Source organism: Larimichthys crocea, chromosome IX (assembly GCF_000972845.2).
Source record: "Larimichthys crocea isolate SSNF chromosome IX, L_crocea_2.0, whole genome shotgun sequence".
NCBI lineage: Eukaryota > Metazoa > Chordata > Actinopteri > Sciaenidae > Larimichthys > Larimichthys crocea.
This window is the reverse complement of record NC_040019.1, coordinates 8,412,415-8,439,121: the sequence shown is the minus strand read 5'-3', so window position 1 is coordinate 8,439,121 and position 26,707 is coordinate 8,412,415. Positions and strand designations below refer to the sequence as shown.

Here is a 26,707-nt window from a genome sequence, read left to right as displayed (position 1 = left end):
TTATTCCAGTAATTAAAAGATGTCTGTTGAGCATTTGCAAAACTGCTTTTTCGTTTTCATAACCATGCAGAGACGAGCGATGTCATCGACTTGACTGGTAATCACTCAGTTCACTGGCATCTGAAAAGTGTTTGACACAGTCTTGTGTCATCTTACTTTGTTAATGCAGCCAGTCTTACTTATTTAATTAAAATACTTGTGTTTGATCTGTTTGTATTCTGTCTTAAAGTCACAGTTCTCTAGACGTAAGATGTTAACACCCATGTATTGATACAATGTAAATACATAGCTAGACATAGAGAAAATACAGATGAAGTCAAAAACATAGCTGTGTTTTGTCAAATGTGGGTTTAGGCTGAGATCAGAGATCACACAAGAAAGAAAGAAAAAAAAAAGAGCCCAACTAAAAAGATGCAGACCTGAGAGCGAGCAGGACATATCATATGTCCAGAGTTTGGCCAGCCATAAAGTATGTGGGCAGCGCATTTGAACAGCCGACGCCACACATGTCCACTTAACGGCCCCAAATACCACAGCTCTTTGTGAGAGGGTGACGGCACACTGACACATGGACGATGACAACACAGGGCTCAAAGAAGTGTAGGAAATAAGGCATAAAAAAGGAACCTCGGTAAGAAAGATACAAAAAAAGTCCATTATCAGACTTCTGTTTTTCTGAGTCACACAGTGAGAGAAATTGTCCGGGGTTGCATTACTGAGACAACACTCAAAATGATTAAATATGTGTGGAACTTGTAAAGAATTCATAGCTATGACTGCACCGCTATGAGCAATAGGAATGCATCCAAACTCACACACTGATGCAAGACAGAAATTTCTGCAAAAACCAGGCTATTAAAAAATATCATGTCTGGCTCCACTTGGTCCTGGCGATCAAGCCTATGAGAGCTCTGCTAGTCTTCATTCCAGTGCTTTAATAAGCTGATTTACACCCTGGATGAAAGGAAAATCCAACTAACTATCCGGCACAATAGAAGCCAGCAGTAGACCGAGTCCAAAACCATGAGGCTATAGAACAGTGTGGTCCACTTCCATGGTCCCAAACCACATATTTCTGAGGGCTGAGAGAGGGAAAATCTTTATCTTACATATTTATCAGCTGTCATCGCCTGTGCGGGGGGTGGTGGAGAACAAGGGGAGTATATTCAGATCATACATTTGATGTGGTTCTTACCCCACTGTGGGAGATATTATGTTAATGAGATAAGAGCCCAGTGGAGGAGAGCAGGAAATACCAGGTGATAATAAAGGCAGCTTAAACACAGAGGAGCCGCCATTTTCATCATTTGGATCATAAAATATTCAAACTGCATTCTCATCTTTGTTCATGCTAATGATGTTAAACAGCTTAATGCTTGGAGCAAATTACTAATAAGGCCTCAAATGAAACTTTTCATTTGGGGTGGAACATCTCAGCATGAGATCTGTTGTGCCTTGTACCATATGGTCTTTTTAGAAATTAGAGAGACTCTTTATCAATGTCATCCACTTTAGTGGGGAGCGTACCAGGACTATTAACTCTATTAAATCATTTGGTTGCGCAATCTTTGGCACACATGAGACCATCCTTGAGTCTTCCATTGCCAATCAAGTATTATGTTGATCATGCAGACCCTGGATTTCTTGTGTTTTCTTGAAGAGAAATCAATTACCCACTTTGACTGTGACCAGAACTGTCTAATTAGAAGTAACAGGAAACAAATAAATCGCTGGTGCCTATGCTAGAAAGTGTGTGTGAAATATATAGATCTACGTTGTTTTCTGAAGTTATTATGGAAGCAGTGAAGAACATCACAAGTACTGGAACATAGCAGACATAGCATAAAGAGCAGCGCAGACTTAGATTAGATCCCCTCTCCTCATAAACACAAGTTAAGTGGGCCACGACCAGGAGTCAAATTTCCTTGTATTCTCTTTGCCGTCTCTTTTTCCACTTCTTTCCTCCTCAGCTAGCCAGTGTGTCTGGCCTCCCTCACCCTCCCCTGTGCTTACTCTCCCACTTTTCCCCTCCCCATTCTTCTGTTTCCACAGTGCAGAAATCATTGTTGAGCCGTTACACGGCGAAATCGTCTTCTATCCATCTCCTTGTGTATTCCACAGCCCTGATTTGTGTCTTTTCTGACATCTCCACTCTAAGTACTGTTTATATTTCTCTAAAGTAAACTTACCCGAGCTAAAAGACGACCACAAGACACTACAAGCCATCGCAAAAAATATTCTTACCTTCCAAATAACAGCTGGAGGAGGACGAGAGGCCTTTCTTAGATTTACACCCCACCAATTTTAGGCATATCTCCAGCATTTTCATTTGCTTTCTTTCCCTTCCTGCTGGAAAATGTTCTTGCTGGTTCAAATCAGACGTCCCCTCGAACGTTTCCCCTCTACATGTGTCCAACAGGAAAAAAATTCAAACACAAGGCAGAAGCTGACGAAAGGAGAACCATCACCAAGCCAAAATGGATGTTGAAATATACTGTTTTTCTTCCCCTTTGTCCTTTCAGTTACTGTAAATCCTCTTTGCTTCCTCACTCGTTTCCGAAACAGAAAAAGCTGGAATCTGCTGTCCGGCAAAGTCTATCAACTTTCTCTTCTGAGCGGCTCCATGTTTTTTCCCCCTCTTCTGCTTGTGGGTTTTTTGGTCAGCGCCACTTTTTTGTAAAGATACAACAAATACCAAAAAAAAAAAAAAAAAAAAAAAAAAAAAAAGCTCAGGTTTGGTCCAAAAGCTTTGTTGACCTGTAGATGTGTCAGTTGAGTGGGCAGAAGGGCAGTCTGAACGGTGCCATTCCTCTCTCCTGTCCCCTGTGTGAGTGTGTAGCTTAGGCACAGGGACTACTCGTGCTACAGCTGCCAACAAAGGGCCTCTTTCAGGCTCAGCCTGCTGCACTCAATGACATCAGCTGAGCCCTCCCACCTCTAGCAGCAAACACACAATGAGAGGGAGAGAGACCGCTAACACACACACATACACACAAGCCTTTTCCAAGGAGAATACAAACAACAACAACACACCATCACCCAAATCTCTTGCCAAAATATGAGGAAAGCTGCAGAGGTCTCTTGATTAAAGTTTAGATTGAGTGTAGACTTTAAACAGTTCTTCCTCCTTTTTGTTGAAGTCATGAGATGATTACAAGAAGCTCCTCCTCCAACTTTTCAACCCCCTCCTTCCCCCCTCACTTACTGTCCTTCTGCCTCTCTCTCTCTCTCCTTCTTCTTCTTCTCAACTGTTTTTTTCCCCCTCTCTGAAATGTTTACAGGTTGAGGAATCACTTCTGGAAACAGGACTGCGTTGTTAAAAGACAAAGCTTAAGCTCTCAATCAAGAGCAGCTAACAAGGAGGGAAGTATAACCACTCACCAGTCTAGGCAGGGCCCACTAAAAACAAGGCTCATTTACCACAATATTCAAATGTGGATGAAGCAACCTATTCAAATCCGTCAAAATGAGAGAACATTTATCTTTTGGTGTTTAGAGAAGCATGTCTGACCGTGTGATTTTCAACAGCAGGAGTGATCATATCTGGAAGTAACACATAGTCCTTGGCAGTAGCAAAGGTGTCTTGCAGCTCTTTTATCTCTTTTCTCAGCTGTCTCAAAGTGTAGAGATAAACAACTCATTCAGACGTTTAGCCATACTTCTGAACTAGAAGAGAATCTGAAAATCTGATAAAAGAAACCAAGACAGGAATGTCACTATGGCCGTGCTTAGAAATGTAAGTAATGTTTTGTGGCTTCTGCGCTCTTCTGACAATTGTCGCCGTTCCGTCGAACTTAACAATACAAACTTCTCAGCAAAGTCCACATAGTTTCACACTGAGGTCCTTTCCTCTTTTGCTTCGACTTGGGTTCAGATTCTATTAAAATGTTTGTCGCATTCTTTATTAAAGGATAAAGCAAGTAAGGAGTTTGTATCTCTCTGGCTACATCTACAGAGGGTGAAGACATCATTAAAATCCACACGATGCAATTGGAAACAATAGCCATGCAACAATTACTGCAATTGTGAGTCTCATGCTTTTATTATTATTGACTTGTGTTTTCATTTACAGAGAAATGATGGGACTCTAATAATTTCTGGTTTATTGCAGGATATTGTGTGTAAGTGTTTCTGTTATTTGATCAGCTCGTGTAATAAAGGCTAAAAAGGATTGGTGATCGTCATTAGACTGAAACCACAAATGACATGAAAGCAGCTGCGATCTATTGACTGTATCTAACAAATATGTTCCCATTCGCAATGACAAACATTACTCCAGTGATAAGAAGTCCAGTTAAGTGGGTGATTACATTCTAGTGGGAAGCTAGCTTGATGACACCATAGCATGAATACCAAACCAGTTTACTGGCTGACCCGGTCACAGGAATTTCCCATGAGTGAGCAAAAGCACCGAAATATGACCCATACAGAAAAATATACACACGGTACAATGGCTTTAACAACTTTAAATGGCCTTAAAAAAACAGAAAGTGAAAACTCAATAACTTTATGTCAACCAGAAGGCTTAGTTTGCAATATGAATACATTTCTAAAATAAATATATCTTTACTTTACTATACCAATGAGGGCAGACCACTTAATAGAAGTACTCCTTCATATAATGCAATATAATTCAACAGGATTACAATCTTCAACCTCCATAATGATCATTATATTGAATCAACACTGCTCTAAAACACAACATTACAACCTAAATGAAAGTGAAATTTAATGTAGGAGCATATGGACAGTCAATTCTTTAGTGGTGATGTTTAAAAACAAGAACAACAAGTAGACAAGTAGGGACACCAACACCCCAAATCTATGTATAGCTAATGGTTGGACCTTTATTGGACTGAATTCTAAAGTATTTTGAGTATTGTAGTCAGATAGGCTGACTGGCCCACTTGGCAAGTAATACAAAGAGAGGAGAAGTGAACAATAAACAGATGTTTCTGAAGACAAAATTGATTCATGTGCAATATATAAGATGAGGAAAATTGAGGAGTAAAAGGAAATCCAAAGATAAGGTCATGTCTGTCTGAGCAATGGGATCACCCTATAAAGACATTGTGCACCGTAGGCTATTACTGCCTACATTTATGAGCGAGTCTGCAAACGGCTGGTCATATAAATATAATCTGTATTATTATGCTTGTTTCATAGGAGACTTCTGACTTCTTCTTCAAATGTGGGAAGGCAGAGAGTTCAGAAACATCTGCATGTGCTGTCCACCTCTCTCACAAAAACACTAGATGAACCGATGCACGAAAGGGTGCTGGGAAGTGGGAACACAACAACTTTCGGTAAGCTGCTTCACTTCTGGTTGATTGCCTGCCTTGGGCTCTGGACACCTCCTACATATTTGTAGTTGTGGGTAATCAAGAAGAGAAAGAGGCGATGATTCCAGATAATCGGTTTGAAACAGCCCCATAATCTGGCCAAAAGTTATTGCATGACTGTGTGGGGAGCAATGCTCTTGTGTGATGCTCTTCTCATCTATGGGTGTTCTTAAACGCTGCTCAGTCTCAGTGGCTTTTGCGAGTAACGATCTCAATACCCTGAACATCCAGTCACATGGCACCAGGCCCTGCATCATTGCTAAAATGCTGGTATGGCAAACATTTATGTTCCTCTCATGCACCACCCTAAACACCAATTAAGAAGAAATGCAGGCTTCCTCAAACTCTGAGAAAGGCCCATTAACTTACCGCAGTCACAAAGTGTTGGGGGAGATGAGAGGATGAAGGGAAGAGGAGAGGGGCTATAAAAATGGAGGAGGAAAGAGGAAAAAAGGTTGCAGATGGAGAAACATGAAGCACATTGTTTGGAAGTGAGCTCATAGGAGAATCACTCGCTCGCGTTTTATAATCCGGGCCGTGTATGTTAACAGTTAGCTGACGTACATCCACCCACGGGATGGTTTTTGGCCTTTTTTCTCTCATGTACCCCCCCTCCTGCTTTCCTGACTCCGTTCTTTAAATCTTTAAGCAGAGAACAGGTTGTATCCCCAAACTCGGAGGCAGCAACTGTGCCGTGATTCAAACTAGAGCGGTGCTATCATTTGGATAGTGTTGACATGAATATGCCCAACTATCAATTACGAACTCTGCATTACTTTGACACTTAATACTTTTTTTACCAGTATGCACCGAGCAAGAATGCACCTCAATAATTCATACCATCACATGATTAACTGCTACTGACATCTGCTATGAGCATTTTGACATGTGGCAAGGCGGTGAAGGCAGAAGCAGGCCATTAACTTGTATGATAAATTAATACTCGGTCATGGTGACGCTCAAATAACAGAGAAATTAAGTTGATGGTAAGAAGATATCGTCTTTAAGTGTTACAATACTACTCGCGACATTTGAGGACAGTTTGATTCCCGTCCTGTGCATGAGGGCACACATACACAAACATAATCGCACTGTCTAAAAATGTAAGCCACCCAGCACTTGGCTTAAATCCTGTCCTTCTAAGTCATGGAACAAGAGTTATTAAACTTTTAAACTGAGCGAGATTTTTAATTACAGAGGAAGAGAGGGGTGTGAGACAAAGCAGAGTCGGTTCCTAATAGTGATTCTGCTCTGCACATGGTTCGTCACTCCACCGCATTGCCACAGCAATATGTAACAGCCAAGTGTACTTAAATGTCAGACGCTCAAGAAGCAGGTATGTGGTGTATGGATATGTGTGTGTGTGTGTGTCTCTATGAGCATGTGTGCTTGTGGCTGTTTACTCAGGGCCCTCTGGAGAATGCAGCCAGAGTGTCTGAGGCGTGCAGACCAGCAGATGAGGTTAAAGGGTTTAGAGTTCCACATAATTCTCCACTTACTATTATCCACAGGGAGAATGGACACTTAAGAACGACACAGTGGCTGCTCTGGTTCAAGGTGAAGGGCTGTGGCATCAGCCTGTGGCGGTAATAAGTTACCAACGTGGATAACAGTGAAACTGAATATACAGAAGCACATTAGAAAACATTTTAATTTGCGAGTTTGCTTGAGCTTTTGATGTGCGACCAAATAAAATAAAAAAAAGACAGACAACGTTCTTTGCGTTGATTCTCTCCCCCTTTCTCTCTCTGGGCTTGTTAGAAGCTGTGTTCTCATTGTATTTCACATGGAAACAGTGAAACTGACCCAGAGGTCATTAAACACATTTTATGATGAAATCCACTTTATGTGTATCTGCTCACACACACAAACTTTCGCTCGCTAGCCAAACCCCTCTTATTTGAGGTGACCCATTAAGAGTCCACTGTCAGCTCAGCTTTACAACAGTCTTCCAAGACAGATGGGGGCCGGGCAGATGCAGTTAAACCCGGCCGACCCTATTGGAACAGGACTGGAGGAACCATTTTATCACGACGACTGACACGAAATAGGGCAAAAACAACCCAGGTGACTAGGCAGAACATTTGCTCATTTCCCCGCACGATACACTGCTGTAGGCCCAGACAAAACTATGTAGTGCCAAAAATATGCAAACCTAGAGAGAATGGAAATGTATGCATGCTGGCCAAGAGTTAAAATTTCATACTTTGAGCAAACACAAAGCCAGGTCAAATGCACACAACTATTCATCACTTGTCAGGAGGTAAAATGCAGCACTAATCATCTGCGATGAAAAGGTCTGTGAAAATTAAGAGGGCAAAAGAGACTCCAGACGTATGAGCTCTACTCCGAAATAGCAACCTGCATGTGTGGAGAGGACAGGGTGCTAATCCAGTCATTTTCAGAATTGGGCTAAACTACTCAATTTGACCCAGAGTACTGGAATGAAAGCACAACTTTTTATATATTCCATTGTTTTATGAGTGTGCAGACCAGCAGAGCCAAACTCCTTCAGGAGGGAGCGAGAAAGCAGAAAAGAAAAGGGTGCGTGTACATACGTGTGGGAGGTTTGCCATTCTATGGCAAAGAAAATGATAATATGAACCCCTCTGCTATTACTTTGGGGCTCATTTATTAATTCAACAGCATACAAGGACAACACTTTATAAAACCTCAGACAGACACAATAAACAGAGCCAGTAGATTCCCTGTCTGTTTTTACAGCCTATCAGCCTTAAATGTCTTTTAGATGTTATCTAAATGCCTGGGGAAAGACCCCATTTGTCTGTATGCCCATTGGGGTAAAAACAGAAACAGATACATAGAAGAGTGACTCCTGCTACGAGGCTCTCAGGCTGCAGCAGTCGAGCTGCTTAGGCTCTTCTTTGTGTCTAAGTGAATCCAGATGCAGCAAGCATAGCAGGCCCCCTCTTTTTGCGCTATGAAGAGGAGCTTAACACAACACAAAGGGACAGGACAGCATACCAGTACTGTATGGCCTGGTGAGGGGGGGGGGGGGGGGGGGGGGGGGGGGGCAGACCAGACAATAATGTAACTGGCCAGACAATGCCTAAGTGGATAGGATTTTGTTCATTCCTTGCACAATGGAAATGAAATTCAATAAAACATTTGACTAAATATAGACCTCCAGATACCGTGACACTCTAAGAAATATATAAATGTAATCCATCATCATCATCATTATTAAAGTCAACCTCATATGAAAGCTCTCCCTCGTGCCAAATCAGGCCCTTTTATCGTGTAATCCGCATGGGGGACCGAGGCTCTCTGACCAAGAGGGCCCATAAATTTTCACAAAAAGACAGAGCTGGCATCCTAGGTAGCAGGTTGTCTGCAGAGAAAACAACAGCTGCGTCTGGAGTTGTGGCTGCCTGCTCGGGCATGGAGCGGGGAACAGGGGGTGTTTTTTTTTTTTCCTCTTTCTTTCTGTATGTGTGTGGACCCGGGTGGCGGAGAGCTCCCACGCTGCATTCCTCACCCAACTTGGAGGTTTTCGGTATGCGTGTGAGTGTTGTATGTGTTGTATGTACATATGTGTGCACCATGGACGGATAAGAAACAAAGGAAGCGCTTGTGGTGGCCTCTTACTGTTGTCACTGGAACTTAAGATTGACGATTAGATGCAAGATCATAAATGTGGGCCTGGGATGAGAAAGCAGGCAAGGATACCTATATGAAAAGGGAGAGTAGATCTAATGAAGGTGAAATCTTACATAAACCATCTTTCAGAGTAAACCTGGAACAATGTATCAGTACAGTAAATCCTTTTTTTTTTTAAATACATGACTTTTCAACAAAAAAGAAAAAAAAAGGAGACATTTCAGTAAATAATTACTTTCTTTTCAGGAACTGGGCAATCACAAGAGCAGATTTCATAACATATACTGTTGCAGACACTGAAGTGAATCCAAATAACAAAAACCAGAGTGAGAGTCAATGACTCAACAGGACTGTTTGTCCTAAACCGACATGCTTACACTTCAATTGTTCTGTGCAAAACAAAACTGTGTACCTTATGTATATGGAAAAATCTCTTTGGTTTAAGCTTTTGGTTTGTGCCTTTGTGATTCTTCCTTCCTTTGTTTGCATTCAGGACTTTCCCCCTTCAAATTAACTTCATTACAAGTAGCTCATTTCTCATTCAAAACAATATTTTATTCAGCAATATGGACTTAGTTTTATTTTGTTATAGTTTTTTGTCACTTAAAATGTAATATATAATCAAACCAGATGAAAACTATGGTAGGTATGCTGCATTGTATTACATTTTATGGACTAACCAAGGACAGGCACCTAATGTGCTCATCAATTCATGCACACCAAATATCAACCATCCATAACATACAAAAACATGGCATGACAGAAATGCATAATACACACCTACGTAAAACCACACACATACTTCTACACTCTGAATTCTGATATACCGTTGCCGTAACGCTTGCTGTTTATGTTGTTCGCTGTGCTACATTATCGTCTGCTGATTTTCGTTCATTTAGCCTGTGGGCCCATTCTCGCTATTGTTCTCTACATCTATAAAAGTGTTCTGTCAGTTGTAAAAATCCACTTAATAAAAAAGTAGAAAAAAAGAAACAGAGACAGAGACAATGACAAAAAGAGGAGAAAGACAAAAGAGAAAGGGAGAAAAAGGAAAGAAAGAAGGAAGGGGGGGTTACACCAGTTATTTGAGAGAGGAATGCACAAGAGGTCACATTCTTCACTCCACTGCTGTGGCTTGCCCTATGTTCAACTCTCTCCCTCACTTTTCTCTGTGTAAAATAGGCAATATTACTCAACACACCTCTGGTGCAACAGATCACAGACAAACATATGTGAATCACTAGAAAACACAGTGTACTGGCTTTGGAGGAGTAGGACGAGGAGGAGGAGGAGGAGGAGGGTGTAGGCTAGGAATCTATTAATGATATAGTCATACTGATCAGATGACTTACTAAGTTATACAAGAGGAATGTCACAGTAGGAAAAGCACAGGTGTAAATCATAAAATTAAAAGTGGCTGGATTCCATTTAGCAGCTTAAGTTTCAGGGTCCTGGTGTTGTGCATGCAGGCTCACTGGGACACAACATTGTGTAACTTTTCTACCATAAAATAACAGATTTTAAAATCATTTCGATGCTACGCTGAATTGTAATCAGGCGAATTCATTTGTGCTCCGGGTAAGATCTCCAGCGAGAAGTATGTAACACTTTATGGCACTGAGTCACACATGGACAACTATTTTCACCGATTTTGGTGAAACTGGATGATATTTTATGGAGAAAAATGTTTCCTGGTTTTCCACTCTGGCTGCTCTATTTCAACTCTCTGTGATTTACAGAGTGTCCTGATGAGAGTAAAGTTAACTGCTGCCAACTGTAGCTGCTGTTAGCTGATGTTAGCTCAGTGCGTTAGCCCAGGAGGGGGCTGAAAGACAGACGCCTGGCTGGGCTTCTTGCTGTTGGACTAGTAAATGATATTAGCTAGCTGCGATGAATAACAGTTATTTCCTATCGCTATAAAATGCTACCATTAAAACTAAATAGACACCTTGTATGCAGAGCATCTGTTCATTCCAGTCTTATCATACAATGTGCTGGAACCAAAGGCGTCCATAAATGTTATCACAGTGACCGTCAACAGAAAAACTGATAATGTTTAACCTCTTAACTCACCAATGACTGTGTGAGCTTTCTGAAAAACCTTTGTGCCTCCTTTAATGTAAACTACTCCTGTGCAGACAGACGTATGATTAGATTCGGTTCTGATAATACTTTTCACAAACACCAATTTCTTCAAATCCTTTCCAACTAACTAACCTTAAGGTCTGTTTCTGTGAGAAATGTGTGGTCATATGTCTATTTGTGGAGAACTACCCTTGACCTCATCATTCAGACATGTACCATTTTAGATGTAAACACGATAAAATACTTTGTATTTGTCATGCTTTTTCAGACTTTTTGCAACCAGCACATGACTGCTATTAGTGTCTCTAATTCAGGTCCATGTGAAGCTCAATTTCAAGAGTTAAGAAGATGGAACTTGTGAGGGACAGACTACTTTGATTTATACACACAGCTGTTTTGACTAGTCATCAGCTAGGGTGGTAATAAAGTGGACTCCTTTCCAGGTGGTCAAGACTTGATGAGAGGGGAAAACACTTACTAATCAGCAATGTGTCATCCGGCAAGGGACAAATGTGTCTCTGTCTCTCTCTCACACACACACACACACACACACACACCCACCCATTGATATGTAGACATGGCCAGCCACAGTGAGGGACAAGCCACCAGGAGCCTAACAGCTGGCCTAAATGAGCATTACTATGAGGCGGCTGCTGCATGGGTACGTACATGGGTGCACACACACACACACATATATATATATATACACTCAGACTCCTTCCTCTCATCTTCAGGACCCACAGGGATCATTGGAAAAGATCTGGTGTGTAGACTGTAAAGATTCCTCGAGTTCCAGCCAAGAAAGAGTCAGATACAGACTAAAAGAGAAATGGATTCACTTACTGCATAAACGCTGAACGCAGCTGCTGCAGGAAAAATGCACACACACACACAAAAATCAAATGATGTCACTGAAAGGCTACACGAGAGGAGGAGGGGACAGACTGGCCCAAAATACAACTATTAAAAATACATTAACCACAGTCACTTAAGAATGAAAGCCTCTTCATTTGCACCTAAGATTTTTAACAAAAACTTCAAGAATCAAGAATCGTGATTACAAGTCTGGCTAGATATTTATATGCAGCTGGAACACACTACCTCCTACAGTCATATTAGCTAAATGTGATGACCCCTCTGACAGGATGGAGAGCTGAGTGGCATGAAAGAATTGATCATGCATCTAGAAGCTAGGCTGAAGATCATTCACTGATGAAGACATCATGTCAGGCTCTATCAAATAACAGGTATTCTGCTGGAGGACCAACTTAGGCCTGATATACAAATTTTGCAGAAGGAGATACAGAACTGATTTTATATTTTCATGGCCTCTTTAACATAGACAAAAGCAGAGACCTGACAAGAAAATGAGAGGAGAGAGAGCAACAAAGGTCCCTGGCCAGGCTTGAACAGCAAACGCGGCATGTTATAGACCCTACTTAACCTGTGGGTCACCAATGAGGCCCCATGTTCACATATTTTCCAGTTTCCCCCTTTTATGTCCTTCACAGACATGCAAGTCAAATGGTTTGTTATTTAGTTGCCCACAGATGAGCGTAAACCAGTGTGCTGTTGTTTTTTTCCCCCCTTGTTTTCTGCCCTGACACGCCGCTCCAGCACCCTGTGACCCCGAATAGAAATAAGCAAATAAAGACAATGAACAAATGGGGCGTCATCTTCCTTCATCCCTTATATTACAATATGTCTTGAACATACTTGAAGCTTTGCCAGGTTAGCCTGCAGGCATCAAATGGGGTTGGAAAATTATGGGGTGAAACTTTTAAGCGAGTAGAAAAGCCCTGTTGTGCCCGTACTGAAACCTATCCAAGCAAGAAGCAACTCACCAGAGACCCCTACATTTTTATGTAACCCAACTCGTCTGGCTGTTGACCATAATTTGGCACAGTTCGCTTTTTGTTGTCTACAAATGAAAGTTGATTGTAGTTAAAATTTGAGGGCAATCAGTAGCCAATCATATGCCAAAACCGCTGTCTGTTATACCCTTACACTGTTTCCAGCTGTTGTTGTTTTCCAGTAGTCCAGTGGAGTTTTTTTGGGGGGGGACTGACAACCAATACGTTAAGCTTCATACAGAGGCACGTTTTAATTAACTAAATGGAAACTGTAATTATGTAATATACTGAGAGTTCAGAGTTCAGCTTGCTGCACATTACTGAAATCTGCCTTAGAGATGATATAGCGAAATTAATGTGTCATTGTGTGTCAATTTTCCATTGGGTTGAGATATCTGTGACGTATAATAATCAGAGCCTATGATGTGGGTTTTCTATACCAAAAGGAATGGCACAGAAAAAAATGCAGCTTATCTTTATTATATGTTAGAGGTTTGAGGTGTGACCTGTAGCTCTTGATCTAACCACTGATGGATTAAAACAAAGGATGAGCAATTCAAACATGGCAGCCAGTTCATTCCAACGAAAGACGCTAAAACTTTTTAATTTGTACTAGATCTAACGGTTTGTATTTTAAAGATGCAACAACTAATTTTGATTATATGTGAGAATATGGGTGTGTGACTTACTGTAGCTGAGTCACCGCAAAAGCTTTCCTTGGCTCTACTATTTTACTTGAACGTGGAGCAGCAACGATGCTAGAAGTTGCATTCATAATATGGCAAATAAGAGCTGATCAGAAAGCGTCTTTTAGATGCAAGTAAGAATAGGAATATAGGAATGAATTGAGTCAGGCTGTCTGACTGTTGATGGGGAATATTGGACGGATCATCAAGATTTATTAACACCTAAATGCTGCATACCGAGCTAGACAGCATGGGCATTTGTACCTATCTATGTTTTTGTCCACGTAAAAATAAGCTTATGTTCATGCCATTTCGTTGTCGGGCTGCTCTGTGCCATATCTTATTTCTGATTATATTAAACAAGCTCTCACAATCACTGTGTAAAAATGGGTGAATATTCTACACAAGGGGGCCTTAATTAAACATTTATAAAAATAATTATTTCTCAATGAAAACGGTATCTAGGTCAAAACTGCAATGAAGCAGAATCAAACGCATTAACCACATACATAAGTGGCAATTACCAAGTTGCCTCCAAATCAGACAATATTGTCGTGAGTCTTTAAAAAAAAAAATGTAGATCCTCTTTCCTTTGAACCCTCCAACCTCCAAATCCCACTCCGCTTTCCTCTTTCCTCTGTCAGCCCTTTTTGGGGGATGGCAGGAAAACAAATGAAAGGCATCATTCCTTCGTTGAATACTTAATACACAGCAATTCCACTTCCTGCAGCCAGTCGAAAACATTCCAGACTTGCCAGCCGTCACGTATTGTTGTCCTATTGAATTAAAACACTAAAATTACGGGAGGAAGGAGAGAAGCGCGCATTTGACGGAAGTGTGACAAATTTTGCTTTAGTGGGTGCAAAAACAATTTCTGAGAAAAGCAAAGCTTTCAATCACCTTAGTTATGGACCGACCAAGCCAGCTTTTAAAAGCTTCGCTCAATACAAACTGCGGACTTTCCTCTAGCTTTCGTTGCTAAAACAGGAAAACAATTAGAGAGTTTAAAAGAAACCTGAATTGCAGATTTAATCCAAAGTCTAAAGCAGTAGAATGCAGAAGTTGTGTGCTTGTAAACTGAAACCTGTTTGCACATAGAAATCCCAGAGACAACTGGTAATTGCTGGTCTGGTATGGTCAGGCTACCTTGGTTATTATTTTATTTCAGTTAAATTACTTGCGGACAAGAATGGTAATAGTGTTGCAGGGATATGCTGCAGTACAAAGTATACAGATACAGTAATAATGAGCAGCTACTAAGCTGTAAAACTATGTCTAAAACAAGGCTGCAATGACCAAAGGATTATCAATCCAGGATGTATTCTTTGTCAACAAGCAAACATGACACAAAAGGAGGAGATTTGACTAAAAGGAAGTGATCAAGTACACCTTTTTGTGTTGTGCTCAGACCTGCTTTTCAAAAAACAGGCCTGGTAACATACTTCAGCTTGTAATCTAGTCCATTTATCCATTGAGGTCCACGGCCAACTTCAGGGGATACTCACTTTATCTGAACCACACACACACAGAAGAAATGCAGTGTCTGAGTTACGGTTCCAAAAATCCACTAACCTGCTCAATCCTTATAATCTGCGCTAGCTAGCCAGTGAGATCATACCTCCCCCACTATACAGTACACAGAGGTGCCAAGAGCAGAGACAGGTCTTTGCTTGCCCTTCACTGTCTCTCTCCCAGGCAGCTGCACGCAGAGGTCTGGACCTGCCTGCTGAGTAGCAGCATGGTGCTGGCTAGCCCAGTGTTAACTAGTTGGGGCTCACCAGGAAGAAAAAAAAACACTGATGTAAAACCGTGTGTTGATATTGCCCTCCTCTTGCGCTGTGACTCACATACCCCTCTCAGAGTCGAACCTGCTCATCACAGGAGGAAAGGGGCAGAGAGAGAAAACAAGTACGCCCCATGTCACTGACCCTTTGCCAAATTCGATCCATTTACCGGCAAAGGCTTTCATTCTGTTTTTCTGACCTTCCCTGTCCTGTCCCCCTCTGAGTTATGCAAGACTTAGAGTCAGTGGAAAGTATTCCTGCCAAGGCATTCACAGCCCTACAGACACATTTGGTAAACTTATCAGTTAGCTGGATGCATGGCATGTATCCGGTTCAATGGCAAGTGATCATTTTTTAAAAGGTTAAAACATTTCTCAACTGAAGCATGAATTTAATCAGACATTTTGTTCTGCATGGATAAATAAATGTTTGTTTACTTCTGCAATACTTTCCACTGATGTCTTGAGATAAAAATGTTATGATCCACCTCTAAATTTTGTGTTTTTATTTTGTCTTACTCCCCCACTGAGTATTCATTACATTATTAGGAATTAAAGTTGAGGCAGTTAAAAGAAACGGCTTACAGGCATTAATGCACAAAAAATGTCTATTGACAGTTTTATTTTGATTTGTGGTACAAGCCTCACTGCACCTTGGTTATATTGTGTGTTCTACTATTCTGGAAAATACAGCCCACCATGAAGGCGTTCATGAGCCAAAACCAGTCAATAACAAACCATTGACTATAAAAAAAAAAAAAGAGAGAGAGAGATGAAGCAACTGATGATGTCACCGCTGGTTTCTACAGGTTATGACTGAAGCTACAAAAGTCTGCTTTCCGTCCACTGATATGTTTTAAAAAACAAAACCTGATCCTCTAACCAGGAAACAAACACACCGCGAACACATACGCAAGCGCAGGAACAAACACCAGCAGGTAAGACATCTATGTGTTACAGTGCATGCTGTGGGCCATTGCTTTGCAAAACACAGTGTCTATGAGGCTCCGTGCCAGCAGCAGACTAGCCTTCCCCGGAGGCAAGAGAGGCTCCCTGAGGTGTGCAGTGACAAAGCTTTCCTCATGAAGCAAGGGCGTGATTAGCTCTTTCATGCAGGGCCATGTTTCAGGTATATCAGAGACCGTGTCTGAAATCATTCACTCATTCACTAACAATTTCAAATATGCATTTAATTGACTGCTATCTAAACTTGCCTTTTTTCCCCGTTTTGTGCAATGCATGATGTAGTTCACTCACAATCAACACTACGGTACTTTTGACAACATATTGTGGGGTCATTTGAACCCTCTCAAACCTTGAATCTGCAAAAAAATGCTACATTTCTTGACCTCAGCTTTTTATTTGTGATAGTTTACTGTTTTTCTATATGATAGTAAACAGGATGTGTTTTTCATTTTGGGCTGTTGGTTGGACAAAAGTAACTTTTCACCATTCTCTGACATATTTACAAGACGATTAATCAATTTATTGGAAACATACTCTACAGATTAAATCAATAATGCACATTATTAACGTTGGTGGTTGCAGCTTTAATCTCAGACACAGCCTCTGTGCTCTACATCATGTCTAGGATATCTAATAGGACTTTGCAGTACACACTACACACCATCCTGTACAAAACACAGGAGGAGGCTGTTGAGTTCTGCCACATGACAAAAGCTCCTTCGTATTATAGATGTGGATATTCTTCTACATCTGTTCGTCAGTCAAGGCGGGTTAAGTAAGAGCAGGGGTAAGGACAGGGACAGACTTGTCTTTTACTGCCCTACACTTTAATAGTCCACTTTCTCCTCACAACACTGATGTGCCTCTCTCTGTAATGGGAAGTTAGTCAGACTTTGCATTCTTATTGAGTTGTAAACAGTTTCAAATCTTTTCCAGGTGGAAATAAATACTACAATGTAACATTGATTTATTTACGATGCTTCAATCTCATATGCTCTCTCTGTATTGCTGTACCGTCTGCAGATTCCGAGGGAGCAGAATCAAAATGTGAGAAATATAATAAGGATGTTAGACATGCATTTATGGATTTTTTAAAAACATTTTAAATGTTGCAGGTCTAAATGTTGTTATTATGGGCCCGAGACACACTGATGGCTGGGAAATCTCTGACCACAGGATCAAAAAGCTAATATACAGACATTAATATTGATATCAGTGAGTAACTAAAACCACCATATGCCAAAAAAACTATCCCTTTACACCCCTAAAGCTGCACAATCAATTTTCTACTTAATACTGCAGATTTTCTACTGTTTGTTTATTTGTATTGACAACATTTCCTTTAACATCTATATAGTTTTATTGTCAGTTTATTCAGAATTGATAAAATACTGGAAAAAGTCAAATCACAGTGTGGATGGAATAGCGATTAGAAGATCTGAATGTGCAAACCGAAAGCTTTTTTTCCAAGCTTACACTATTAGAGGTGTCATGGTTAGCACAGCTGCAGGTTTCCAGATGAAAACAGGTGTAATCAGAAGTCACAGATATCAATCTAATGCGGATGTATTTCTAACAGTGTGCTTTTTTAAAATAACAGGCTTTATGGCGATATCGATTTGTGGTTGGTTACTCTTATCTGGTACCATAAACTAGTGAGTCTGCCAGTGTGTCAGTGAGTTCAAAACATTTAAAACAATGAGTGACGCAGTGAATGTACCACTGCACAACGATGACTCACTGATCCCTGCCATTGAGAGGAACCCATTTTCTTAATCAGTTTACCATGCCAGAGATACCAAATGATCCAAGATGACACCAAACTGGTTGCAGCGTACCGCACATTATATGCTTGATTAAAGGGCCGACTTGCTAGCAGGGCTAAGTCATGAGCTGTGGTGTTGCATTACAAAATGAATCGCACTCTGTATTGGTCATGTGACGGACAAGAGATCACAACAAAGACCAAACAAGTGACCAATCAAAACGGCATAGACTCGTCATGCCATCTCCAGGGTCACTCTGTGTCAAATTTGACAGCAAAGAGTGGCTTTGTGAGCTGCTTGGACTGTTATTATTGTGTGGTGAGTTTGATTAGAAGCAGTTCAAATTTATTAGTGCATGCTTTTAAGTCAGCACCACTTTCTCTCCTCCAGGTTGTGCAAGCAAGTCTGTTGTTCAGCTGGGAAGCTGCATTCCCGATGACACAACCACGGTAGTCTGTACATTCTTGTGATTTCTGTTTATGCCTAGTAACATCATCTGCATCTTGCATTCTTGCTTTTTCACAACAACGAATATCGTCCACTTTTTTCCGTCCAGTCTACTGATGTCCGTACTTACTTTGTTGAAAAGTAAAGTGGCAGACAGACTATGGGACGCACAAGATGGGAAAGCGTCTCTGTACTTGATTCTTGGACAGAGGAGCTGCAAGGCTGTAATGCTGATCCATGACATCCCCATTAAACAAAGCGATACAACTAAGCGAACTGATGATAGTTCAACAAACAAATCTGCTGTCAATGACAAGCGATCTTATAAAGCTTATCAGTAACCTGTTCTTACCGTGCACAGCAAAAACGTTACAAGGCTGCGTCCCATGGCGTGACGACTCTCTCTTCCCACCCTTGATGAAGGCCGGCAGACTGGGTCTCCTCTGGTCCCCTACAAACTTCCCCGGCTGCTGCCCCATAAGGGCAGGGTGCCAGGCCGCAGCCGGGACTCTCCAAGCTGGACTTAGTTGCTCACCGTGTCGTCCGACAGTGGGCCACCAAGCAGGGAGAGGATCGGGAGAAGGCGGGGACCCCTTTCCCCGACTCAGTCTGTCCTCTCCTAGAGTTTGGGTGATGCGGGTCACCTAGGCAGATTTATTCCAGTATGTCTCTGTTTATTGTGCATTAATGGAGCCTGGGTGCTTCAGAGATGGAAGAAAGGCATTTCAAAAAGTGACCTAGAGGCGGAGAAAAAAAAAACAGAAGTGAGTCCATTAGGAGTAATATGATGGGGTGCAACAAAGTGACAACATGTGGGGGTTGAAATAAACATCACAACAAATCAAAGCGAGCATTCGTTTCATAGGTTTCTAAACTTTCTAAAGCATGCTCTTGTCTGATTTTAAACTTCATTACTACTGAATTTCCTCTTTTTAAAATGCTAGTCGAGGTATTTAAATGGCATGCTAAACCTGCAGGCTACACACACACACACACACAACCATGTTGATCATTGCTCCATACAAAAGGACGTAAAGACAGAAGAGTGTAGCTGCAGCACAGCATTAACTATTATCACCCTTAAGCTTTTATCGTGGCTGGAAAACTCACTTTATCACAAAAGCAATGTCAGAAACACACAGAGCAGCAAAGAAGCACCCAAGTGAAAAAATGCCAGATCTTCTTAGCATGCGTCACAAACTTGCACATACGGAGTAAAGAGGAGGGTAAATGCAAAACTCACACGGCCACAGAAACATTTATATTGTTGGTTAGCTCGCGATCAAGCTAATGTTGAAGGTAGCCATGGAGGCTAACTAACGTTAGCTGGTGGTATGCAGCGCGAGACCCTTAACTGCACATCGAGCGTTCAACAGTTGGGACCTCGCGGGGCTTTAAACGTCGGACAAGTGCACTTAAACGTCTCCAAAAAACATCTCCGCTCACAACAACTCAATGCTGTGCAAGTAGTCTTTCCAAAAAAAAAACAAAAACAAAAGTTTGTTTCAAACTTCCGTGTCCACTCTTCCCGTCTTGCGGAGTTTCTTCCCCTGTGGTACCCGGACTAAAGGCACTTCAATCAAGGAGGTGAAGAGAAACCGAGGAAACTCAGCCGGCCACAGACCGACGACTCTCTCCGCAAGCACGTCCCCCTGTTCACGGTGTCCGAGCTCTTCGTTGCCGACCCCTCGGTTCGCGTACTTATTCATCGCTCTCACGTGAAAATCCCAGCAGTAAAACTTTGGCCGAGTAGTAGTAGTAGTGTCGCTGGTGCCGCCATACTTCCATACGCAAGGTGGTTTACAGAAATATGTGGGTGGGGCGACGTGTGACGTCTGGTGCGTGCGTGGGCTGGTACATGGGTGAGCAGGAGCAGAGCTTTTATTATGCTGAAGAGAGAGAGAGAGCAAAGCGACTCCAGCTCACTGATGTGAGGGCGTATGAGGAGATCATCTGCAGAAAAAGAGCAACTAAAACCTTTTTTTTCTTTCAAACATACAAGCTATATTCTGTTAAGTGTGTGTAACGTTCAAGCTGTGTTTTAAAAAAACTAAAGGTTCATTTTGATCTCAAAAACAATATATCATATCACAGATATCATCATATGTGATGACACTGTCAAATAAATTGTATTTATACTGTTAACAAACCAATATAAACCAAGTTATGCTCTACTACTTATTTAAGAAATGATAATTAGACTTATCTGCATTACTGTTGTTGCTCATTGGACAAATAAACCCTGGTGTGAAGGCATATGAAGAGATAAGTTGAAGAAAAAGAGCAACTTCTTTTTTTTTAAGTATACAAGCTATATTCTGTTAAGTGTGTGTAACGTTCAAGCTGTGTTTTTAAAAAACTAAAGGTTAATTTTGATCTTAAAAACAATATATCATATCACAGATATCATCATATGTGATGACACTGTCAAATAAATTGGATTTATACTGTTAACAAACTAATATAAACCAAGTTATGCTCTACTACTTATTTAAGAAATGATAATTAGACTTACCTGCGTTACTGTTGTTGCTCATGGGAAAAATAAACCCTGGTGTGAAGGCATATGAAGAGATAAGTTGAAGGAAAAGAGCAACTAAAACCTTTTTTTCCCCCAAAACATACAAGCTATACTCTGTTAAATGTGTGTAATGTTCAAGCTGTGTTTAAAAAAGAACTAAAGGTTCATTTTGATCTGAGCTATCACAGATATCATCATATGTGATAACACTGTCAGATAAATTAAATCAAACCAAAATAAACCAAGTTATGCTCTGGTTAGGCCATACAACTTTCACCCACTTAGTTCATCCAGTCATTATGTGTCACTACTTATTTAGGAAATGATAATTAGACTTATCTGCGTTATTGTTATTGCTGATGGGAAAAATAAACCCTGGTGTGAAGGCATATGAAGAGATAAGTTGAAGGAAAAAGGTATATAACATACAAGCTGTGTTTGAAAGAAACAAAAGTTTCATTTTGTTTCTCCTCCAACTCACATGCACCATGTTGTAAAAAAAACCCTAAATATTACATCACATATATCATCGTGTGATATACACTGTAAAATAAATTGATCACAATCCTTCGAAAAACTTTTTTTGGGGGAGGCTTTTTCTGGACACATATAGGCAAGTGAATTGTCTCTGTTACCATCAGGGCGGCGTTATGCTATACCTGCTTGTAAACCAGATACTCTAAATTGTTCATTTCCTCTGCAAACCAATTACTAAATGCTCTGTAGTCTTGTTCTTAAACTGTTGTCACTGTTGTCTTTTAACATTTTTTTTATCTTGTCCTTTTGCACTTTATTAATCAGAACTTTTTTTTTATCTTGTCCTTTTGCACTTTATTAATCAGAACTTTATTAAGAAATAATAATTATACTTATCTGCATTACTGTTATTGCTGATGGGAAAAGATGGCATAAATTCACAAACTAAAACCCCTTACAAAGACTTTTCTTTCTGTTTCATCGTTATTCAACAAGACACACCACACTGACAAGTACTGAAAATTATAGAAAATTTATTGCATACAACAGTTTTTTGTATAACACAACAGATTATCAAAAAAATTGTTTCACTGTGCCTCTGTAAAGCTAAAGAACAGCTGCTCAAGTGATTTCTGAATGTTGCGGAATTTAAGAGGTTACCCATCTTTTCCATTAGCTGTCAAACAATCAGCAGTTATGTTAGATAAAATACAGTCGGAGCTGTTCATCTGCACAACAGACTGGACTCGGATAGGTGGTCAGTCTCTGACAGAGCTGCTTGATGTGGTCTTGGTTTTGTGGTCACGGTTTGGATTTGTGCTCCTCAACCCTCTTGTTCCAAAAGTTTCTGTTGCGTCAACATTACAATCTCTTCCATCACTTCTGGTTTCAAGATGTCCTTAACCTACGGAGACAGCAGAGAATTATAGATCGGTTATACTGAAAAAAACACCACTGGTTTAAAAACACCACAAACATATTTATGAAACCTGTTAATCAGTCCTTACATGGGCTTTGTTAGTTAGGGGTATTAGTAAGAGGGGAAACTAACGTCCACATTAACCATGAAGTATGCCACGTAGATGTTAACGTGGTAAATGTTACATGGACTATACTTATATTAACTCATAGCGCTTTTTCACTACATGTCTCATTCACCCATTGCAAGGTGCCAACTGCTCATCAGTTTTTGGAGCTAACTATTCATATGCATTCACACACCTATGGCACAGCATTCGGAAACAATCTGGTGGATGAACCGCTCTACCTACGAGTCACAGCTGCGATAAGGTGAAAGCATATGAGCTAACATGCTGATATTATACAAGCAATATTTATGAGAAGCATTTGGGATTAAGTCATCAGTTCCCTGCCCAAAAGAGCAATGAAAACAAGTCTGTCTTAGAACAGCAGAGTCAAAGTTGAACTGTAATCAAGTGATGCTGTAGGTTTCCAAAATGGCCACTAGATGGCACAATACATCACAGAAAAGTCCACTTGAGTCTACGTTTGTGAGACAGTGGCGTTATTTCAAAAGCAAAGAAACACATACTGTTGAAGTGCATCAAATTTGATCATTTTGCTTCTTACCTGGTGCTGAACCGAGGATTCATAGCAATAGAGAACACTGGTGTCAAACAAAAGGACCTTGTGTGCAGCCAAAGCCAGCAGGCAGTTTCTCAACCGTGAAATCACCTCTCTATCTGACAAACTGACGGGCTGAAAAGATAAACAAATAGGTTTGACATATAAATAGAAATATAATTTAGATACAATAAAATGAATTAAAATCAAGTCCCCCTTCTTAGCAGATTACTTACTGTACGGGTATCTAATCAAGACTAAATGTATTTATCAGAATTTCTATTCCCACATCCAAACTTTACTGGTAAAACTAGGTAGGACTTCTCTTAGTGGGTTCTGCTCTGACCTCCAGGCTGGTGTAGAAGCCCCCGGCCTCCTCTTCCTGTTGTTCCGGTGTGGGATACAACCACACAAAGCCGTTATTCCCAAGGATGATGGATGCACCACATGGCAGGTTGTGGAAATGTGTTTTCTGCCTCTTGATCAGAGAAGGAGAAAGCTGTACCAGCACTCCTTGACCTAACTGATGGTCAGATAAAGTGGAAACAGGACATTAAAGTCAAACTGGGAAAGATAAGAAAGTATTCGGTGCTTATTTTTTAGTAACACAATTAAATATACATTTTTTAATTCAAGAATGTAAGGGTAGACATCAAGGTATAACTTACCTTTCCATACTTCAAACTGCGGGTATGGAGTGATAGAGCTCCATCTGAGAATACAGACTGCACCTCTGCCTAAAAGAGCAACAAGAACATTATAAGCAAAAATAATAAAGACACAGCAGCCAATAAAAGATTATAATAAACTGTGACTTACACTGATGAGGTCGCCCTCCTGAAGGTATTCTCTCATGGTGAGCTCATCTTCTGCTGATCGTCTCCTCTGAAAAAAAAGAGAACATCAGATGAACATTTCAAAAAATAAATAAATAAATAATTCTCTTAACAGTGTAATACACAGAATAAGCAGCTCACCAGCTCTCCGCCAGGCAGATTGACAGAAGATAACAAGAGGACAGAGTCCAGTCGGGAGTTGGTCTCCACCTTCCACCGTTTCTGTTGTACCTACACGTCACACACAAAAAAAACAGGTTGTTGTAACCAGATATTTGGCGGGATATATTGAAAATGGTCATACATCACATATGAGAAGAAATGTAGCGGCAGTGCCTTACCTCTGTGATTCTGCCAACCACCACATCTCCAACCTCACCATTAAACCTGCCATTCAATAAGACACAACACAACACAATTATAATTACACATGAAGAAGCAGCAGTACAAGTCTGCATGCACACGTCAATTCACACCAGGCCCACTTCACTTTTTTGACAATTACTTACCTGGTCTTTAGTGGTCGGACACAGATCAGCTTGTCTACTCTCTGCACCTCTCCAGCGACTGAAGCTGTCAGTTTCTCTTCATCGACATAGGTACCATGACCCCTGGAAATTGCGTACAGCAGAAAAAGCAAGAGTTAACAATGACATCACTGCTGCTCATAGATGACATGGGCACAATTTTTGAAGGATTCAATTCTGATTTTGTTCCTGTTCAGAGCTCCTGTCGCAATTTAAATTACATTAAACACTACAGGATTTACACTGACCAGTGTTGATGGCAGAGCTTTTTGATTATATTATAGCCAGACTACAACCAGCATGTGCTTCCCTATTTTGAAATCTTTTTATAAGAAGGTACTTCAACTTAGTGTATTCTGCATAACGCTGCTGCTGATTATGGTTAATACACCATCTAAGTGCAGCTACCCAATGGGAGATCTTCTTTTTATTTTACTGGCAGTAAAGCTTTTTAAAAATCAGCTGTAAAGCAATATACAGTACAATGAGCAGTGCCAAACACCATCGGGCTCGTTTTAGTTGATTTCCTTCCATGACAACATGGTGCGACCACCATAGATCACCGATCACAGCGCCGGTGAACCGACCACTACCTACCTCATGAACCCGGTGTCTGAAGTGATGATATCGCCGGGGACGACCAGGTCTCTTCGGTCGAAAGCAGAGACCGATAAAGACACTGGTTTTCTAATAGTTGGTAATCTCATGTCAGCAGCCATGCTTCTGCTTTTGCGTCTCCTCCTTCTTCTTCTTCTTTCTTTTCTGTTAGTTGGCAAACAACTATCCGCGCTTTACCGCCACCTATTGAAACATTAGTCCCGGAAGTGTTTACCACAAATTTGAGTATGTTATTATTGAGTTTGTCTCTTATACAGTAAAACATACAAACAAAATAACTAAACAATTTGCGACAACTTCTAATACATAGTACTGTGACGTTCTCCTCGTGTTGGATGCTGCATCATTATAATTTCAAACTCTATGTAACTCTAAAACTATAATTCTTGTAACACATATTTATGATTAAGATTAAAAAACCCCAAAACAAAACAAAAAAACCATGATTTGTTTTGCCCCACTGCTTTAGTTATGATTTGCTTGACAGAATTAAAACAAACTGAAAGGAAATGTAATAGCACTTATTTAAAAAAAAAGAGGATGAAATGAGGTTAAGTAGAATAATTAATTTAATGATTGATTTCAAGGGGGTTCATAGAGTGCCAACCACCTTTACCATCTCTGTTTAGTTCAAGTGTCAGTGATGCAGCAGTGCACTTAATTATTGTTTTTAAATATGCCCTGTTCTGTCTTGTCTCTTTTCTGTGTCTGTTTTTTGTAACTTGTAACAAAATCTTCATAAAATATATTAATAAAAAACAAACAAAAACTTCAGGGGCTCCAAAGTAATCCCCCAGGTTATGGAGTGCCTTCAGTATAGTGGTTGTATTTCTATACAATCCAATCCAATCCACTTTATTTATATAGCACGATTTTTAGCAAACACAAGGTTTCCAAAGTGCTGCACAACAAGATTAAACACAAAAAGTAGACAGTAGAAAGATAAAAAACAATAAAATAAAATAAATAAAAAGCACTACCCGCACAAGATAAAAGAAATAAACATAATAATAAATAAATGAATAAATGAAAATATGCATGTATACACATAAAATCAGTATGACAAGTGCTCTTTATAATCCTCATAACCTCCTCTTTTTTTTCTTCCAACAATGTCTTTATGAAATTTCAGACACATAACACATACATATACATATATGGCATTCTCGAAACAGAAAGGTTCCAAAGCGTGTAACAACAAAACGGCAACACAAATAATAAATATAAATCACTTACGAAAAACTAAATACACAATAAAGTATAATACAAAAATTACGTAAGTAAATAATAAAAAAAAACCAAATGGGTGAGAATAAACGCAAAACCAACCATATACTGATCCTATTCACAATGTGCATTATACATAAATTAAAAAGTGGTCAATCTGCTCCAGACAGTAATCATTTTCCCAAATGAGCTGCAGAGGGCTACTTATGGGTCATGACCTCTCTGAATCAAATGAAGACATTTGTTTATAATGGTCAGGCAGGTTACAGCCCGCCCTGCATTGTTTCTTTCCCACCACCAGGTGTCAGCGTTGAGACGCGTCGCCTGGAAACGCAAACCGCGTTCGAAGCGACGGTTTTTCCACATAA

General features: G+C 40.4%; 2 protein-coding genes across 5 annotated transcripts in view; both read right to left on the bottom strand.

Annotated features, from left to right (window-relative positions):
* The window catches only part of abl1 (c-abl oncogene 1, non-receptor tyrosine kinase), a 34,615-nt gene extending 14,225 nt beyond the window's left edge, over positions 1-20,390 (bottom strand). For 2 of the 4 annotated variants that reach the window (XM_010738330.3, XM_010738338.3), the window contains exons 1-2: positions 19,793-20,390; positions 18,902-19,286 (exon numbers count right to left, since the gene is read on the bottom strand). In XM_010738330.3, the coding sequence (XP_010736632.1) occupies positions 18,902-19,028 (127 nt within the window). In that variant the 5' untranslated portion in view covers positions 19,029-19,286; positions 19,793-20,390. Of the gene's footprint in view, positions 1-2,244; positions 3,098-18,901; positions 19,287-19,792 lie in introns of those variants that run through there. The other 2 variants (XM_010738348.3, XM_010738356.3) reach the window with 2 other exon arrangements.
* Positions 20,391-22,060: 1,670 nt separating this feature from the next.
* On the bottom strand, positions 22,061-25,282 carry exosc2 (exosome component 2). The gene is made up of 9 exons (XM_019278320.2): positions 25,092-25,282; positions 24,477-24,578; positions 24,309-24,354; positions 24,109-24,198; positions 23,951-24,016; positions 23,800-23,868; positions 23,478-23,654; positions 23,138-23,266; positions 22,061-22,451 (listed from the first exon to the last, which is right to left on the bottom strand). Exons 1-9 carry the CDS (start codon positions 25,211-25,213, stop codon positions 22,371-22,373), a joined length of 882 nt encoding a protein of 293 aa, XP_019133865.1. The 5' UTR covers positions 25,214-25,282; the 3' UTR covers positions 22,061-22,370.
* Between the last annotated feature and the right edge of the window lie 1,425 nt (positions 25,283-26,707).

Coding starts and splice junctions, on each gene's coding strand:
- exosc2 (XM_019278320.2), bottom strand. CDS start 25,213: ATGGCTGCTGACATGAGATTACCAACTATTAGAAAACCAGTGTCTTTA. Junction 24,017..24,108: donor ATCTGCCTGGCGGAGAGCTG/GTGAGCTGCTTA, acceptor CTTTTTTTTCAG/AGGAGACGATCAGCAGAAGA. Junction 23,655..23,799: donor GCAGTTTGAAGTATGGAAAG/GTAAGTTATACC, acceptor TCTGACCATCAG/TTAGGTCAAGGAGTGCTGGT.